We start from the raw sequence: 16,912 nt of genomic DNA on the forward strand, positions 1-16,912 counted from the left end.
ATGGCAATGCGCCATAGGCTGTAGAAGAAAACTGTTAGGGTGGAAGTGCTTACAAGCGAGGGGGGGTTTGGGGGGAGTCAAAAGAAAAACAGGGCAGGGTGGAAGAGAAAAAGCTTTTCTCTTCCTTGACGTGGCTGCCCCATCACCAGCTTCCACCACCCTATGCCAACAGGGCAGGGATAGAGACAATTTGTGATTGGCTCGCAACAAAAGCACCCCTCTTCCTCCGTGCACTGTGAACAGAGCCAAAGATTATTCTGTGTGTGTGTGTGTGTGTGTGTGTGAGAGAGAGAGAGAGAGAGAGAGAGAGAGAGAGAGAGCTTCCAAAATTTGAAAAGAACAACATTATCAATGAGTAAACAGATGATGGACAGCAGCGCCGATCCCTGCACCAACGAAAGGAGCAACCAGATATAACCACAGGTGCTTCAAGTAGCCAGTCAAAATGGCAGGTGCTAACGATCTTGCTGGATTCATCGAAGACCCCGACAAAGGCCTGTTAATAAAACCCACATCCACATCAGAAGAAAATAAGCTTTGTGGTTTGCCTACTGATTAATGGAAAAGAGAATCTTACCCTGCAACAATAATATTTGTTGCAATTGCTGCTGCTACGGCAATAGAAGCAAATAGCCCAGTCTGCATGTGTCCACACACAAATTTTGGTCCCAAGGAAAGAGCAATGTTTATCTGAAAGCAAGATTATCAAAAGAAAACTTACCACTTGGGCATTGCTTGCGACCGAACATGCCAAGAACATGAAGAGAAATGCCGATAGAAGCTCTGCAATAAAGGAGACTGGCACACCTTCATATGGTATGCTAAGCACAACTGTAGAAGGAGTCTTAAACAAGAATTGTGAAACTACAGTCCCAAGAATCCCTCCAAGCACTTGCCCTGTGATGTACAAAGGCACCTACAATTCATGCATAATATTAGAAATCATTAAGGTAGGATAATGCCCAGTACTTCACCATATGCTTAGGAAGAATACCTGCATCCATGGGAGCCTTCGGACCAATGCAAACCCAAAAGTAACTGCGGGATTGACATGAGCTCCTGAGATGGGGCCAAACATGAAGATGATCACCATGATCCCAAGTGCTGCTGAGATTGCGTGTTCCATAAGAGTGACATTGCCATCAGGTCTCATTGAAACTCCACATACAAAATACATCAACAATGCCGTCCCCAAAATCTCTGAGACAAACTGTAATCGACAAAATGCAAGCCAAACGATGTTCATAAATAACTCTTCTATTTTCCAGACCTCATAAACAGAATGCATGACATAAAGACATATCTAAAAACATTACAAAACAAAAACTTCAAATTTGAATCCTTAGGGATGGCTATTACTCGTTTGTAGTTTTCCTTGTTTCTAAGCTCTATGAGAATGCGCTTTGAGAGCAAATTTCTCCCTTCTTCTCTGTTGATAGAGAGATCATGTGCATGGCCGTTTTCCCCTTCCGCATTGTCGGGAGCCTTGCCAATAGAACTCCCCATAGCAAAGCTTGCATGTAGATTGTTATGGTTTGAAGCCTCCATCTTCAAAAAGCTAGCCTTCGGAATTTCTGAGAGATGAAACTATATGTCAAACAAGATCTTTTTCACGAAGAACTTGAAAAAAAAAAAAAACTCATACATAAACCTAAGCAAATGGATAATGAATCGCATTTGATATATAAGGGCAACACATTTGAGGCTACATTCACAAGGATACCGAGAAATGTGGGCGTGTAGCTCTCAGAGAAATAGTGGAGAGTCCTACAAATGTGAGCGTTGTGGAAGCAATGTTGGGTAAAAAGCATTTTCAGAACCAGACACAATCCCTTTTTATGACTTTTTCAGAAGACAATTTTAGTAATATATTGTGAAAATTTGCACTATGCTTTACACAATCTAGGTGGGGTTTTTCCTTTTCCTCTTGCTGGCAGCGACCGACATTTTGAAGTTCGAAAGCGGCGCAATTGTAAGCTGAGACACTTTTCCTCAACACTCATTGGAAGGTTGATGCTTGTCTCAGAATTGTCTAACTTGATGACAGCAAAGCCATCCTCTTTAGCACTAAAAAGGTAAAGTGCGATACATAAATGTCCAGGTCAAGTAACCCAGGGCGTCTTGTTTACTCTCGATTGTGGGCGACCTCAGCATTCAGATGATCATGCAGAAAATGATCCAAATGTGACTCTACTGGAAGAGGCTCACATAGAAACTTCTTGAAATAAACTCCTTCCATGAAGCACAACACAGAACTACACACTTCCCAAATTTGTCAGCTCTCTCCTGGGTTTTCATCACCAAAAGAGGTCACGAGTACTCTGCCCTGAACTCCAAAACAGCACGGTCCGCAAAATAATTCTAGCAATCTAGAGCATACTTCAAATCTACATTGGAGGACGACAGCTCTTGGAACTCCAGATTGCACAACCTCTGGATGTTTGACATGCCCCATTCATCCTCTCTAGTGACGAAACTGACCGTGACAGCTTTCTGCCCGAAAATTCTGTGAAGCTACCACACTGGATGGGTTGGGACATCATAATTGGCAATCAGACAGCCCTCTTGCCTTTCCAAATTGCTTGCACAAGTATCTGTTGGTGTGTGTGCACATGCGCTTGTGCAGACGGCCTATTTACTCGCTCTCGCCACCAACGTCCCCTCGTTTATCTGACACCTGTGCCTGCCTTTGGTGTTGAGCGACACATCCATGTTCATGCTTTCAAATCATAGTCAGTGCACACTAATCTTTTGCTGCCCGCCAAATGCCCGCAATCGGTGGCCACCCCAGCCCGGCATCTCTGGATAATTTCCACCATACACAGCAATCCTCTAAGGAAACACTTCAAACAAGGTTTGCCATATTGTTGCTTCTATCTAGATGTCCCATTAACTAAATGAGAGGCATGCTTTAAGCAGTATGACAAAACCAAGACGTAGGCTGTTAGCATGTTATCTCCAGCTTGTCCCTCACCAAGCGATACAATGCACAACATCATTGAACGGTGTCAATGCAGATGCTACACCTTTCTTAAGCTGCAGCAAGTTGAGATGCGAAAATTGTGGGCTGCTCGTGGTCCCATGCTCCAATCACATTGCCACAACAATGCAATATGCTCCTTTGCATCATGAAGAGACTTGATGTACAGGTGTATATGGTTTCTGAGCTTGAGGCCCATCCAGCCACTCAAAGCTGCAATCTTCAAACTACATATTCAAGCAATGACACCATGAACCCTACTTCTCACAGCATATGTCACAGATCCTTCTGCATTCCCATCTCTTAATACAAGCAAGCACTCTTCCGCAGCAACCACTTTAATCTTCTGGTTTGTAAGCATTGAACCAGGTGGATGGCACATGTAGCAGGTTTCATTTACTACAAAGATGACCTAGCGGATTGCATGGGAGGGTCTGGCGAGGACTATGGCCTTTTCATACAGGCAGCAGCGCTGAATCTGAATCTGAATCAATCAATCTCTCTCTCTCTCTCTCTCTCTCTCTCTCTCTAACATTAACATATACCCAATTTTCGTTTTGACCATCTCTTTCACAAAGATGAAGGACAGGGGAGACGGCGCTTGCTGCGGGTGAAGGGAACTGTGTGTGTGTGTGTGTGTGTGTGTGTGTGTGTGTGTGTGTGTGAGAGAGAGAGAGAGAGAGAGAGAGAGAGAGACTTACTTGTGACAAGCAATTAGGGGTCGAGAAGCAAGTGCAGAACTAAAACTGCGTCGATTTTGTGCTGACGTTATTATATCGGATGATCAGAAAAGCATCGCGCGAAAAGCAGGCAGGCAAGAGTAACCAGCGCTGCTGAGCGCTACATCAAAAAAAACTAGTCTTGCTTGGTGGGCCTCGCTACATAACATCTTCAGAATATACGCAAATTGAGTTTTAGCATCTAGCAGTAAAGGAAACAAGACCATGACAACTTTGGCAACGGAGGCACTACCTGTGCATTCACAACTTCCATACACTACAAAGAGTTGCGTGCGTTATTAACATGTGTAGATCTTGATCGACATCGAATGCATAGTTCTGAAAACAAGTCCCAATAAACTGAACCAAGCAAATAGATAAAGCGGTAATGAACGGTAATGAATTGCAACAAGGAATGAAGTGTTTTACTGACCTGCAATGTTATACTGGTGCTTTTCAATTGTCCAATCTACATGCCGATATTTGAGACAAGCTACAAAAAAGCAATGTGAATAGTTAAACATTACGTCTTGCAATGAAATGTCACAGACTGAAATTGCAAAGTATACAGTGCACGTCATGCAGAAGTGCCATACAAAAGTATGGTGGAGAGTTGGCACTATGGTCTCTCCAAAAATTATAAGAACGGAAGCCGTGCCCTGCCCCGTAGCGTTTATGTGTTGCGCCAAGCAAACGCATAGTCATGGGGAGTTGGATGGAGATAACGAACCTTGCAGTGTAGTCCAACTGGAGTCGCGCTCATATAATCGAAATGTCAAGTGTTGTATGTCTTTCTTGCCATACACAAACCAAGTAAACATGCGTTAAGACAAATACAGTAGATGCAGGATATTGATCAAGCTTAAAGAGAATACTTGTACTTAATTGAAATTTGATTAGAGAAAATTGGGTTGTCTGTTGACTAGCGCTCATTGTGGGCTTGTTTTGGTTTTTAGTGAGTGCAGTTCAGCAACAAGGTCCATTTATTCCTGGTTTTTATGATCAAGTTTGAGTGGGTGGAGCCATACTCTCTTATATTCCTTTGTGATGTTCAATATCTAGGGTCTTTTGCCCAATTAAGAGAGGATCTACACGCGGGGCTTCTACTCCAGCTTTGCACCCGTGCTCAAGTCCATCGTTTTTGACAAAGTTTGAGATTACACCGTCTTTGAGAGGAGGAAGACGCAAGGGCGCAGGCTTTAAAATAAAAACATGACATATTTGTTGACATGTGCTCCGGCCCTGCCATTGCTATGTCCTTGGTTATTCTCAAGCTTGAGAGTTTTTATTTTAAACTTTTCTTTTGTCCCTAGTTATTCTCAAGCTTCACTAAAAAGTTTCTCAATTTAAGGTTTTTGGTTCATTAACAATTTTAAGGTTTTCGGTTAACTAAAAAGTTTCTTTATTTGAAGGTTTAAAAATATTCAATTTTTTTTAACCTTAATGAGCCTAATATAGGTTTTTACATTCTAGAGCTAGGACCTGGCCACTTGGCATGATCTAGGCCATTGCCCTATATTCTAATCGCATGGTCAGCACCTAAGATTGATAAGAACATGGTCAACACCTAAGATTGATAAGAACGTTGCTAAAAGCAAATCGCTAAGAAAAATGCCGTTGAAAAACCGCTATCATTGAAAAGCGCTCCCACTATTTTGCCTATCTTTGTCAACCCGTCAACTTGTCAGGTTCACATACTCACCTCCAAACTTCTCTACAAATCTGTCGAACCTCGGCTTCTTGACAGTGTTGCAAATGGTGCATGGCCCTGGTTTGGCTCTCACGAAATCTATTGATACTTTTCCACAGCTGTGGACAAGAGACACTAGCAATCATGTCACTGTGAGTGATTTCTCCCATTTTTTTCTGATTAGGAATCTCAACGTGAGTTTTCTCACCGATTCCAATATCTTGGGGATAGTGCTTAGTCAACACCACAACCTGGTCATGACACGGGTTCTTGGATGCTTTTAACTAACTCTGAATGAGAGACAGAGAGAGAGAGAGAGAGAGAGAGAGAGAGAGAGAGAGAGAGAGAGAGAGAGAGATATGGGCAAGACCTTTTGATAGCAAAGATAAAGATGATTTCAGTGTCGTGGTGCTAGCTTGCTGCGAGATTACCACAGTCCAGATAAGGACAATCACTTTCTTACTAGTTCTCATGTTCTAGATTTGAATTCAGAACATGAATGCCTTTGTGGGGGTTTTGGTGGTCGTTCTTAGCATGCAAATAGCCAATTCGTTGCTACACCCATCAACAAGTGGTTCGTCATCTTCAAAATTATGCGTGAGATTACCAATGGCCATACATAGCGTGAGGACAACAATATGCAGCTCTCTCTCTCTCTCTCTCTCTCTCTCTCTCTCTCTCTCTCTCTCTCTCTCTCTCTCTCTCTCTCTCTCTCTCTCTCTCTCTCTCTCTCTCTCTCTCTCTCTCTCCCCAGAGACAAACCTGCACAAAAAGCTCCGCTCCGAACCGCTGCTGCAGCGAATTGCTCCGAATTGGTTGTGCGAACGTGCGAACTGCCTCTGCGCATATCCTTTTATTACTTGGAAGCTTTTGACGACGACGCTTCTCACTTTTCTTGGCTTTTTTTATTAACAGCTGAACAGAGCTTTTCACGGTGTTATTTTCTTTAATTTCTTTAATTTCTGAACCATGTGCCACGTGGTGGCTTGTGCGATGAGATACATGAAAAAGAGCCTTTGGCTCACCAAGTAATAACTAGAGTGCTTCGTCAGCCTATGAAGAATGCTACCTATGACAACAGACTTCTTTAATCAAGCAAAGGTCGGTGGAGAGAGAGAGAGAGAGAGAGAGAGAGAGAGAGAGAGAGAGAGAGAGAGAGAACCTGATGATCACTGGTCTTCAGCAAGCGGGAGTTGCCGTGAGTTGGGAGAGGAGAAGGCAATAGGCTCCTGATGTCAACCTGCGAATTGCTCTTGATGTTTTTATTACGTTGATAGCGACGTAGCTTACTGCTCCTGCTGTTTTTATTGTTAATTTGACGGTGCAGCTTTTTACAATACGTCGGCGCTGTTTTTTTTAGAGCTTTACAACGAGATGTGGTGTAGCCACGTGGGCTACTGAGAGGCCAAGGAGCGAAAAATTGCCACTTCGCTAACGAAGTAAAAAAAATTCCCTTGCCAATGGCTTTTATTATGCCAAGTGCTCTTTGTTTGTGGATTCAAGGAACCTCAGCACTAAATACTAGGAGGTCTTTAATGAAGCCCAAGCCGTGGGATCGACGACGTCCAAGCAATGCTCGAAATTCAGAAACAGGAGGCACCGTCAAATGTTGTCCAAGTTTACTTTTCTTGGCTGATGTTTGTTTGTGTTTACCATATAATGGTATGTTTCGCCTTTGGTGATGCATCCATAGCATCAGAAGCATTCATGAGTCAACGTCAAAAGTAGAAATAGAAGTTTGGCAGTTGTGCCTCACTTTTAACAGGAGGGATGTCACGTGCGCACTTCACTTGCGCCACGTGAACATGCTTCTGCCATAGAAGAAGCAGAAGAATCAGAAGTACTCACCAACTTGCAGTTCCTTGCCGAGTGGGGCAAATCAATAAAAGACTCTTTTATTTCTTGTGCCAAAATCCATCTTTCCCTTTGTTTTTCCATATAGTCATGCATTAGAAGAACATTTGGTGAGCTTTTGTATATAGATTACAAGAATCTCTACATTTTCGGCGCACCGAAGATAGATTTGTCAAATTTTTTGGTTTTTTTCAGGTGCTTTGTGACCCTTGAGAGGTGCACCTAGCCATGTAATGCTACTACTTAAGTAGCTCATTTGTACACACTAATAAGTTAGTTCATTTCTAATCAAGTTATCATTTTGAGTCTACACACTCTCTCTCTTTCTCTCTAATCATTAGTGTAATTATTATGGGTTGGATTCACTAAGCAGGCATTGATTGTGTCTTTTTTTTTGTCCGTCCACTTGCCTCGAGATTCCTGCGATTGGATCCTAGCCATCTCTCGAGTTTCATTGAATACGATGTGTTGTGGCTCAAGGAAGCACAAAAGTGCACTCTTCTATTGTTAACTTCGTTATATAGTGTCACAAAAAGCTAGCTGGTGTAGTCAACGACAATAAGGTCTGCCTGTGTTGAATTTCGTCATTTGCCATTGTGCGATGAACTCTAATCGATGTCCATTATGAATCGTGATGCCAAGTAGATGCATCCTCTACGCACTTTCTTGAAAATCGATTTAGACCAACCAACCCGCTTTGTCAAAAATCGATTTTTGGATGTGGGGAACTCTTCGTCAAGTTTAAAGGTGCTTGCCATGGTCAAGTATCTATTTACCACCTTGGCTATTTATGGTGACTTGGAAGTTTGGTGGCATCGTCCTTCTATGGAGCAAGCTATCCTTTCCATCATCATGATTAGGGGCATCACGACTCCACAAAACTTGGCGTAAAGAACAGTCTACGCAGATGATTTAGTAGCACCAACTAGTTTGGTTGGGGTTGCTCAAGAAAATATTCAACAATCAAAGTGGCTCAATAGAAATTTTTATCCTTAGCACAGCAAGGGGGTTTTGAGCTTCGCTCTAGAATCATGGGATCGATATTCTCCTTGTATGTTTCGAAGACAATCAGCACGTGAACACTTCTCTATGTAGACTTGCTCATTCTTAGTGTTTGGGTTTTGTGTTATTTACAATTTAGGATTGCTAATTTTAGAATTGGCTATAGTTTATCGGATGCTCGAGCATGACCAAATTATTCATCATGTATTATTCCCGCCAAGTTTATTGAATTTGTGTGAGATACTTCTATATTTTAAGTGGCATACTGGTTACTTCTATATCTTATTATGGAGAATCTTCTCGGATTCTTACATTGATCACAAATATATAATCTCATGTGCATTTTAAGGCTGTCCAATTCTTCTCAATTCATTCTGCTTGATAATGTGGGTTGTGTAGTTTTTTGGAGCTATGGTTTGCTCAAATACATGAGCTAAGCACGTTTATTCTGGCTATTGGTGCTGCAAATGATCAAAACATCACAACAAGGCTATTGTTGAGTGTCCATGCACATGTTTCGATAGCTGAAAATGTCTCTCGGGGGGTCCACTATATCGAGATCTAGTATAGCACATGTGTTCAAGTGGTATTTATAAAACCCCCTATTCAACATTTTTTGAGGTATATAGAGAACTTATGTATTAATTTTCTTAATAAAAAGGCCCTTTATGTGCCAAAATTTTCACTTTTTCAATTTAAAACATCCTTTGGTATGTATATTTTCTGTAAGTTCATAAGAGAAATTAACCTCTTTTGTTGAACTCATGTGCTATTCTACGTGAACCCCCTGATAAATGTATGAGCTAGCAAGTTTCTTTGTTTTTCTTTTCTTTAAGGTTCTAATGGGATCTAGCCTAGTGGTTAAGGCGGATGCGGGGGTGCATAATGCCCCAATTTCACTACCCAGCGGCATCTTTTGAAATGGTAACATTTCTCTTGGTCCCATAATTTAGTGTGTAAAGTAGGATTTCTCATGAAGATGAACCATGGTGTTCTAAGAAGTCGCAAGTTCTTATTTTTTGAGTAGAAAATTGGTGGATTTCATTGGTGAAAGTTTACCTTGGAGGTGGGAATTAAGGTGACCACCTGTGAAGTATCCTATAGTTTAGGGGCATGTGCATTCTACACATGGCTGGGCCTTTAAGTATTGATAATGGCCAAGAGGGCCATGTGTTGAAACGGGGGGCAATTTTCCCATTCACAAGGGCGGCGCAAGACTGACCATCAGAGGGGAGTGGAGGTGACGTGCTGGTTCGTGTGTGTTAGAGTGGGGTTGAGCCTGAGCTCGTGCCTCAGTTTGCCATTGCTATTACAATGGGGTCAAGCCTAAGCTCGTGCCTGAGTTCGCCATAGCTATTACACTAGTATCAAAACTATGCAATCCTTTCAGTTCTCTGTGTCTTTCACAATAGCCAGTAAGCTACACAATCCTTTTGGTTCTATTTGTCTCTCGCCATAGCCAACAAGTTGTGAAATCTTTTGTTACACTTGCGGAATCCTACTTGCTCTTGCATTACGCAATACTGAGTAAAACTCTGAAGCAAAACTCAGTATCATGCTATGCAATACTTCCATTACATCTTTCGCCACCACTGGGAAGTTTTCGTCAAAGCCACTGCCAACTCTCCTTTTTCTCTTAGACTTGTGCTTCCCATAAGGGCTTGTTCCCACCAACGAAGGCTTGTTGAAATTACTGCTACCCGCGTCTGTACACTACACAATAAGATAAAGAGGGAGCACACTTGGTTGTGAGTAAATTGGGTTCAAAACAAAGTCAAAATTATTGAATAGGGAGGAGATTCAACCAAGGGAAGAAGCAATCAGATATCAACTATATTATAAGCAAAAGGATGCGTGTGAAGATTGACCAGGAGACAATCACCTTCCACATCTTGAGCAATGATTGCTTGAAGTAACAACAGAAAAACCATGTACATTTGCACAAATTTTGCTTTTAAAACTTACAAAATGGAAAAAGACCAAAATAAAAAACCATCTGAAATCAACAATATGTATGGGATTGATTACATAAGGGAAGAGTGGGATGTGTTATCTCGTGAGCAACATGAGTACATAGAGTAGAAAACATTGAAATGCAATTATAGAATTGCATGGCTGCTCTAGATGGTAGCAAAGGTCAAGTGATCAAATTGATTGAGTACATATAGAAGGAAAGCAATCAGTGACACAATCTTTTGTGCCATCGGATCCAATATGCCTTCCACGTCTAGGGACAATGGAACCATATATAAAGAGATTGCTATACTTTTTCTTAACACCCAGTCTAGACCTATAAAAAATCATGTCCTCAAAGATATGAAACCTCCTCAATTTAATGTTGAAGAAAAAGAGAAATAAAGATGCCTTCTATATTTTTCTATAGAAATGGCAAGACCTTCAGAGGTTAAAAAATACCACACCTGAGTCTATCATTGGGGCCAAAAGCCTACAAATGGTGGATGAGTTTCAAGGCATAAGGAAATATTCCACGGGATTGGGCTCCATTTGAGAACAATTTTGTGAAAGAATTTCAATCGTGTTTTAGTTCTCGTTGGCGAAAACCCGGATCTCCCCAAACAAGAAAGATGTTGTTTGAAAGAGGATATGCAAGAGTACGCATGTGCTGCATCCAGCTCATCTACTCGATTTGCCTCAAGTATATCCCTCCAAACATGTTGATAGTGTGTAATAGTGGTTTACTAAGTGCTTGGCTATGCTTCCAAATGTTTCCAAGTGCCTGACAGTTCATTACAGTGCTTTAGTGCTTTACATAGCTTTGCAGGTGATTACAAATTCTTCCAAGTGCTCCATGGTGCTTCCAAGACGTTCCATGTCATTTTGAGTGCATCTTAGTGCTTCTAAGCACTTTTAGACCACTTAACGATGCTCTATAGTGCTTGAAAGACTTTTACAAGTGATTACAAGTACAAGTGCTTCTAAGTGGTTCATAGTGCTTCCACGTAATTCCATGTCATTCCAAGTGCATTTAAATATTTTTGTGTGCCTTTGAGTTCTTCCACGTGTTTTTGAGTGCTTCATAGTGATTCTAAGCACTTTTAGGTGTTTTGAAGTGCTTCTAAGTGCCGCACAATGCTTCTAAATGTTTTGAGTGCTTAAGAGTGATTTTAAGTGCTTTTGAGTGCTTCATAGTGATTCTGAGTGCTTCCAAGTGCTTAGTGATTCTAAGTGCTTCTTAGTGCTTTATAGTGCTTCTTAGTGCTTTATAGTACTTCTAAGTGTTTCAAAAAGATTCTAAATGTTTCTCAAAGCTTTGGAGTGCTTCTGATTACTTCTAAGTGTTTCTACGTGCCACTGAGTGTGTCTAGGTGTTTAATGATTGTAAGTTCTTCTAAGTGCTTCTAAAAGCTTCCAGGTCCTTCTCAAAACTTCTGAGTGATTCATAGCGCTTCCTAGTGCTTCCAAGTCATTCCATGTCATTCCGAATGCATCTAAATGCTTCCAAGTGCTTGAGAGTGCTTTATAGTGCTTAATCATGCTCTAATGGTCTTGTTAGATCTTTACAAGCATTTCCAAGTGCTGACAAGTACTCTAAAGTGCATCCAAGTGTGCCCAAGAGCTTTACAAGCAATGTACGTTTTCCAAATTGTGCTTGTTAGTGGGGCCTAGTGCTTCATACTGCTTGAGAGTGCATCATAATGACTAACAATGCTATAGATTGCCTAAAAGTGATTTATAATGCTTGATAGTGTCTCTATACGTGTTTACTATTCCATAAAGAGACTTCTATATGCGGTTCCGAGGAGACTCATCTAGACATAAGAATCTCCCTCAGATGTTTTGAGGGTCTAAAGACATACTTTGTACACAAGTTGAAGGACCAAAACACTTGGTATTGTGAGTACCATGTGAAGCTTGTATACTTCAAAGAATCCCTCAATCAATTGCGTCATGGAAGATATGGGCTACATGGCTAGTCATGTAGTTGCAGATGCCTTGCTTGCAATCCTCATGATGGAACGACACAATGCACAACATCTAAGTCCACATTTCCAAGATTAACAGACATGTGGGAGTGTGTATTGTGCCCAAAATCCATTTTACTCTGCTTATCACCATATAAAATGGCTTTTGGGAACATGCAAACATTGTGGCATTAAATGACTCTCATTGTATCCACACAAAAAAAGTGATGGTAGCTCTACGATTACTGTCAAGATTTTTGATGATGTTTGTACACATGAAGTGGATGAGAAAGGTCAAACAAAAACTCAAAAGGATCTTGTAGCTCGCCAAGTCAGCCCTAGGAGTTTCACTTCCTTGCTTGAGGGAAAATTGGGAAACTACATCCAACACAATTACAAGTACAATTGGAAAACTCAACAATTCAAAGAGTGTTTGGGTAACTTTCCAAACAATGTAGTGGTATCGTAGTGGACTTTGCAGAGCATTACTCCTTCAAGGTGTAGAATGAGATTCACTCAATGATTGCCATTGGTATTCAATGCAAGTGACAATCTTTGTTCACATTTTGTACTTAAGTGATGCACTTGGTGTCATTCAGAAGATGACACGCTTCTATATCTTTGATGGAAAAATCCATGACACTTTATTTGTGCAGCACTGCTTTCTTCTGCATAATGAGTGGCTGAAAGGTCAAGGATGCAATCTCAAATGACACTGGGTGTGGTGGGTCTATGATGGTGATGCTTCACAATTCAAAGCAAGGCATCCATTCTATTTTGTAGCTAGATACTTCAATATGATAGGTATTGAGATGATGTAAAGTTTCTTTCCATCTAGCCATGGAAAGGGCAAGCGCGATGGGACTGATGTGGTGCTAAAAAGAGATCTCACATAGGAGCAATTGAAATCTTACGGATGTGTCTTACATAATGCTTCAAATGTAGTTGCATTCCTCAATGCCACCCTCTGGAAACAATGTCCATTGACAAGGAAGAGGGTCAATTGTATGTTCTAGGAGGTCAAGCTCGATGATGTACACATGGACAAAGAGTTGGTTTGCATGTGGATCAAAGGATCTTGATCCCTCCACTGTGTCAATGGATACAATCAATTATATATGCACAAGATAAGGTGCAGACCACTGTCGTGATTTTGCTGTGCATGATGAAAGGACAATAGAGGAGATGTGTAAACAAAGACCACATCAAGGGGTGGGAGTACTTCTGGATACAACCCACTATCAATTATGAAAGCGACAAAGAAGCATCTAGTGATGAAGAGTTACTAGGAGAGCCCATGTACACTGGCCACCATGATGACATGAGCGATGCATTGATGGTTGGCCAAAACTTTGCAATGAATGCAAAAGAGCCAGGTGAAGACTTCTACCTCTTGAAGTGCACTAGCACCAAGCGCTTGACCATAAAATCTGAAAGGGATGAATGTCATAGCCCTATTCAGAAAGACTCATTTATCATTGAGGGACTCTTCTACAACAAGGTAAATGTGCATGATGATACCTACGTCCTTTTGGATGACAAGCCCCTTGCTTTTATCTACTCCCACATGGTGTGATGCATCTGGTTTTTGATGTGCCTTGTGGATGAGCCTGAAGTATATGCATTGTCGAATGATATATTTGAACACATCCATAATACAATGCCTCCAGAGGAGAACCTGTAAGTTCTAACTTTGAAGCACTCCCCTAACACATTCATCTCTTTGACTATAGTTTCTACCACGTTTGCACCACATATGAGTGCTTTAAAGCCACTTGGAGAGCACTGTGAACCACTTGGAAGTACATTTAGCTTGCTTGACAGTCACTTGGTGATAACTTTTAGACCACTTGACAAGCACTTTTCGATGGCTTGACAAGAACTTTCCGACCACTTGACAAGAACTTGTAGGTCATTGAACAAGCACTTTTTGACCACTTGGTAAGCACTTGAGAAACACTTTTAGGCCACTAGACAAGCACCTTTAGAACACTTACAAATCACTTTAGGACCACTTGAAAAATACTCTAGGACCACTTGAAAATCACTTTAAGACCACTTGTCAATCACTTTCAATCTTAAAACAAGCACTTTAATACCACTTGACAAGTACTTACAAGCTACTCGTACCCCCTGACATAACCACAATATGAAATTTTTTACCAACATTTGAGAATTCTAGGCGTCCGACCACCTTGACACTAAACATGCCTACTCAATACTTTGGAGGCATGCAATCCATGTGGTTCAAATCAGGGAATTTTGAGCTCATTTTTGGGCCTTTTGATGGTGCCACATCATCAAAGATACCCAAAAGAGAGCAACCCGATAAACCCCTCTAAATATTTCTTAGAACACCATGATATGATCTATCGTTGGAAACCTCTTGAAAAATAGATTCTAAAGAGCCAAGGTTGGAAAAGTTTGGATGAGTCTTATGAAAGTTATGCCATTTTTCTCAATCAGTTGTTTTTTATTATTGTTACGTTAATCTGACATCACCTTTTTCTAGATCTATATAAAGGCAATGTCTGATACATGCATGCTATATATCAATAGATAGCATTTGAAGAGTAGATTCTAAATATCTAACCTCTGACAAATTTAGATCTTATTTGCAAAAAATAAAAATAAAAAAATCGGTCCCCACTTTTTGAAAGCTTGCCACATAATCAATTTCTTACAAGGCCCAAAAATGAGCTCAAAATTTCCCTAATGCCAATGAACCACTCGTCGCTCGCCAATGAGAGGAATGCCCATTTTCTGTGAAATCCATTGCGTGCATTTTTTTGGCACCGCCAATGCTTGGACCTATAGCGATCCAAGCGGAGCCATGTGTGTTGCTCAGGCCATGGGTAGACCGGATCTAACACCACTTGCCAAGATCGGCTTTCCTTATAGATTGACGCAACCTCACTCTACTTCCTCTGGAATGCACTACATCTATCCCTCTTTGTCCAACATCTAAGGGTTCTAGGCATTTGACCACCTTGGTCTTAAGCATGCCTAATCAACACTCTAGAACCGCTCGTTTGTTGCCAATGGAACCACTCCTCGCTTGCCAATGAGAGGAATGCCCATTTTCTTTGAAATTCGTTATGTTTTTCATTTCTATCAACTCTTAGAGCTACAATGCTCATGCCATGGGTAGATGAGATCTAACACCAATTGCAAAGATTGAATTTCCTTATAGGCTGACGCAACCTCACTCTACTCCCTGTAAAACGCATTGCTTTTTTCCCTCTTTGACCAACATCTGAGGGTTCTAGGCATTTGATCACCTTGACACTAAACATGCCTACTCAACACTTTGGAAACATGAAATCCATGTGCTTCGTTCCCCAAGAGAACCACTAGGCGTTTTCCAATGAGAAAAACACATATTTTTCCTTAAATTCGATGTGTTTTTCTTTTGTCGTTGACTCTTGGAGCTACGGTGATCCAAACAGATCCACATCAACAATGTGTTCTGCTCACACCATGGGTAGACAGGATCCAACACAACTTGCCAAGATTGGCTTTCCTTAAAGGTTGATGCAACCTCACTCTACTCCCTTTAAAACTCATTGCATCTATCCCTCTTTGCCCAACATTGGAGGGTCCTAGGCATCCGACCACCTTGGCACTTAACATGCCTACTCAACACTTTGGAAACATGCAATTCATGTGCTTTTTTCGCCAAGGGAACCACTCGCCTCTCGACGATCGTAAATTCTCATGTTTTTGGGACACCTAGCGCCCCAATATGCATCGAGAATTGGCCTTCAACTTTGTTTGGATTGTAGTTCAATGCAATTTATAATTGTCTTGATACTATATGGGATATAGGGTCACATATTTCAGGTACATGAAACCTCTATTGCTACACTATCAATGACATTATGCTGATTTTAGAGTCTATAGATGGTTTTCATGTTTTGGGGTGCCTAGAGCCCCAATATGCATCGAGGATTCGTCTTCAACTTTGTTTGGATTGTAGATTAATGAGATTTTTGACTATATTGAGATTGCAGGGGATATAGGATCACAATTTTTAAGTATATGAAGCCTCTATTGTTACACTATCAATGATATTGTGCTGATTTTAGTCTATAGAGGGTTTGCAAAGACGTCAAGATGTGTTAAATGATTATGCAAATGATAGTATAGCTTCTAGGGCACCTAGCACTCCAACATGCTGAGGAGTTGGAAATTTGATGAGAGTAATTTGATGCTACCAAGGATCAATAAACAATAGAGAATTTATCCACCAATAGGCACCATATGAGAACATAGAAAAAAGCTGACAATGTTCAAGTAGGAGACACCATCTGATATCAGTAGTTGTACTCGATGATCTTCCTCGAATCTACAATAAAACCATCTATCTATTGATCCTATTTATAGACAAAGTGAGAGGCCTTATAATGACCATGGGGTAGAAAATTTAGTTCAAATTTTTTTTTTGGGCTGAGTAGCTCCCCAATTTGCTAAGAGAAGAGAGGGTAGAGAAGAGGCTAGGGTGCCTAGCATCCTAGGATTCATCTGGGCGCCTAGCACACCAGCAACATCGAGATTTTTCAATTTTTGCCAAGAGTTTGGGGTGCCTAGCCCTCTAGCATTAATTTAATTTTTTAATATTTGCAAGAGTTTGGGGTGCTTAGCGCACTAGCATTCAATTTCTGCCAAGATTTTGGGGAGCCTAGTGCCCTACGATTCATATGGAGCATCAGTAGCATCTCCCAAGACTCGACAATGCTTCATG

The 16,912-nt window shown here is 41.1% G+C and overlaps 1 protein-coding gene across 1 annotated transcript; it reads right to left on the reverse strand.

Annotated features, from left to right (window-relative positions):
* Positions 1-310: 310 nt before the first annotated feature.
* On the reverse strand, positions 311-3,840 carry LOC147463678 (putative aquaporin NIP4-2). The gene is made up of 6 exons (XM_086529412.1): positions 3,682-3,840; positions 1,360-1,574; positions 995-1,210; positions 722-916; positions 578-639; positions 311-496 (listed from the first exon to the last, which is right to left on the reverse strand). Exons 2-6 carry the CDS (start codon positions 1,546-1,548, stop codon positions 349-351), a joined length of 810 nt encoding a protein of 269 aa, XP_086385538.1. The 5' UTR covers positions 1,549-1,574; positions 3,682-3,840; the 3' UTR covers positions 311-348.
* Between the last annotated feature and the right edge of the window lie 13,072 nt (positions 3,841-16,912).

This window comes from Adiantum capillus-veneris, chromosome 2 (assembly GCF_014529385.1).
Source record: "Adiantum capillus-veneris isolate H3 chromosome 2, ASM1452938v2, whole genome shotgun sequence".
In the NCBI taxonomy this organism is placed as follows: Eukaryota; Viridiplantae; Streptophyta; class Polypodiopsida; order Polypodiales; family Pteridaceae; genus Adiantum; species Adiantum capillus-veneris.

What these genes read in the sequence shown, in the direction of transcription:
- LOC147463678 (XM_086529412.1), bottom strand. Translation starts at nt 1,548, where the DNA reads ATGGAGGCTTCAAACCATAACAATCTACATGCAAGCTTTGCTATGGGG. An exon ending in ACAAGGAAAACTACAAACGA is followed by an intron (nt 1,211 to 1,359) that starts GTAATAGCCATC and finishes TGTCGATTACAG; the next exon opens with TTTGTCTCAGAGATTTTGGG. An exon ending in ACAAATATTATTGTTGCAGG is followed by an intron (nt 497 to 577) that starts GTAAGATTCTCT and finishes TTTTATTAACAG; the next exon opens with GCCTTTGTCGGGGTCTTCGA.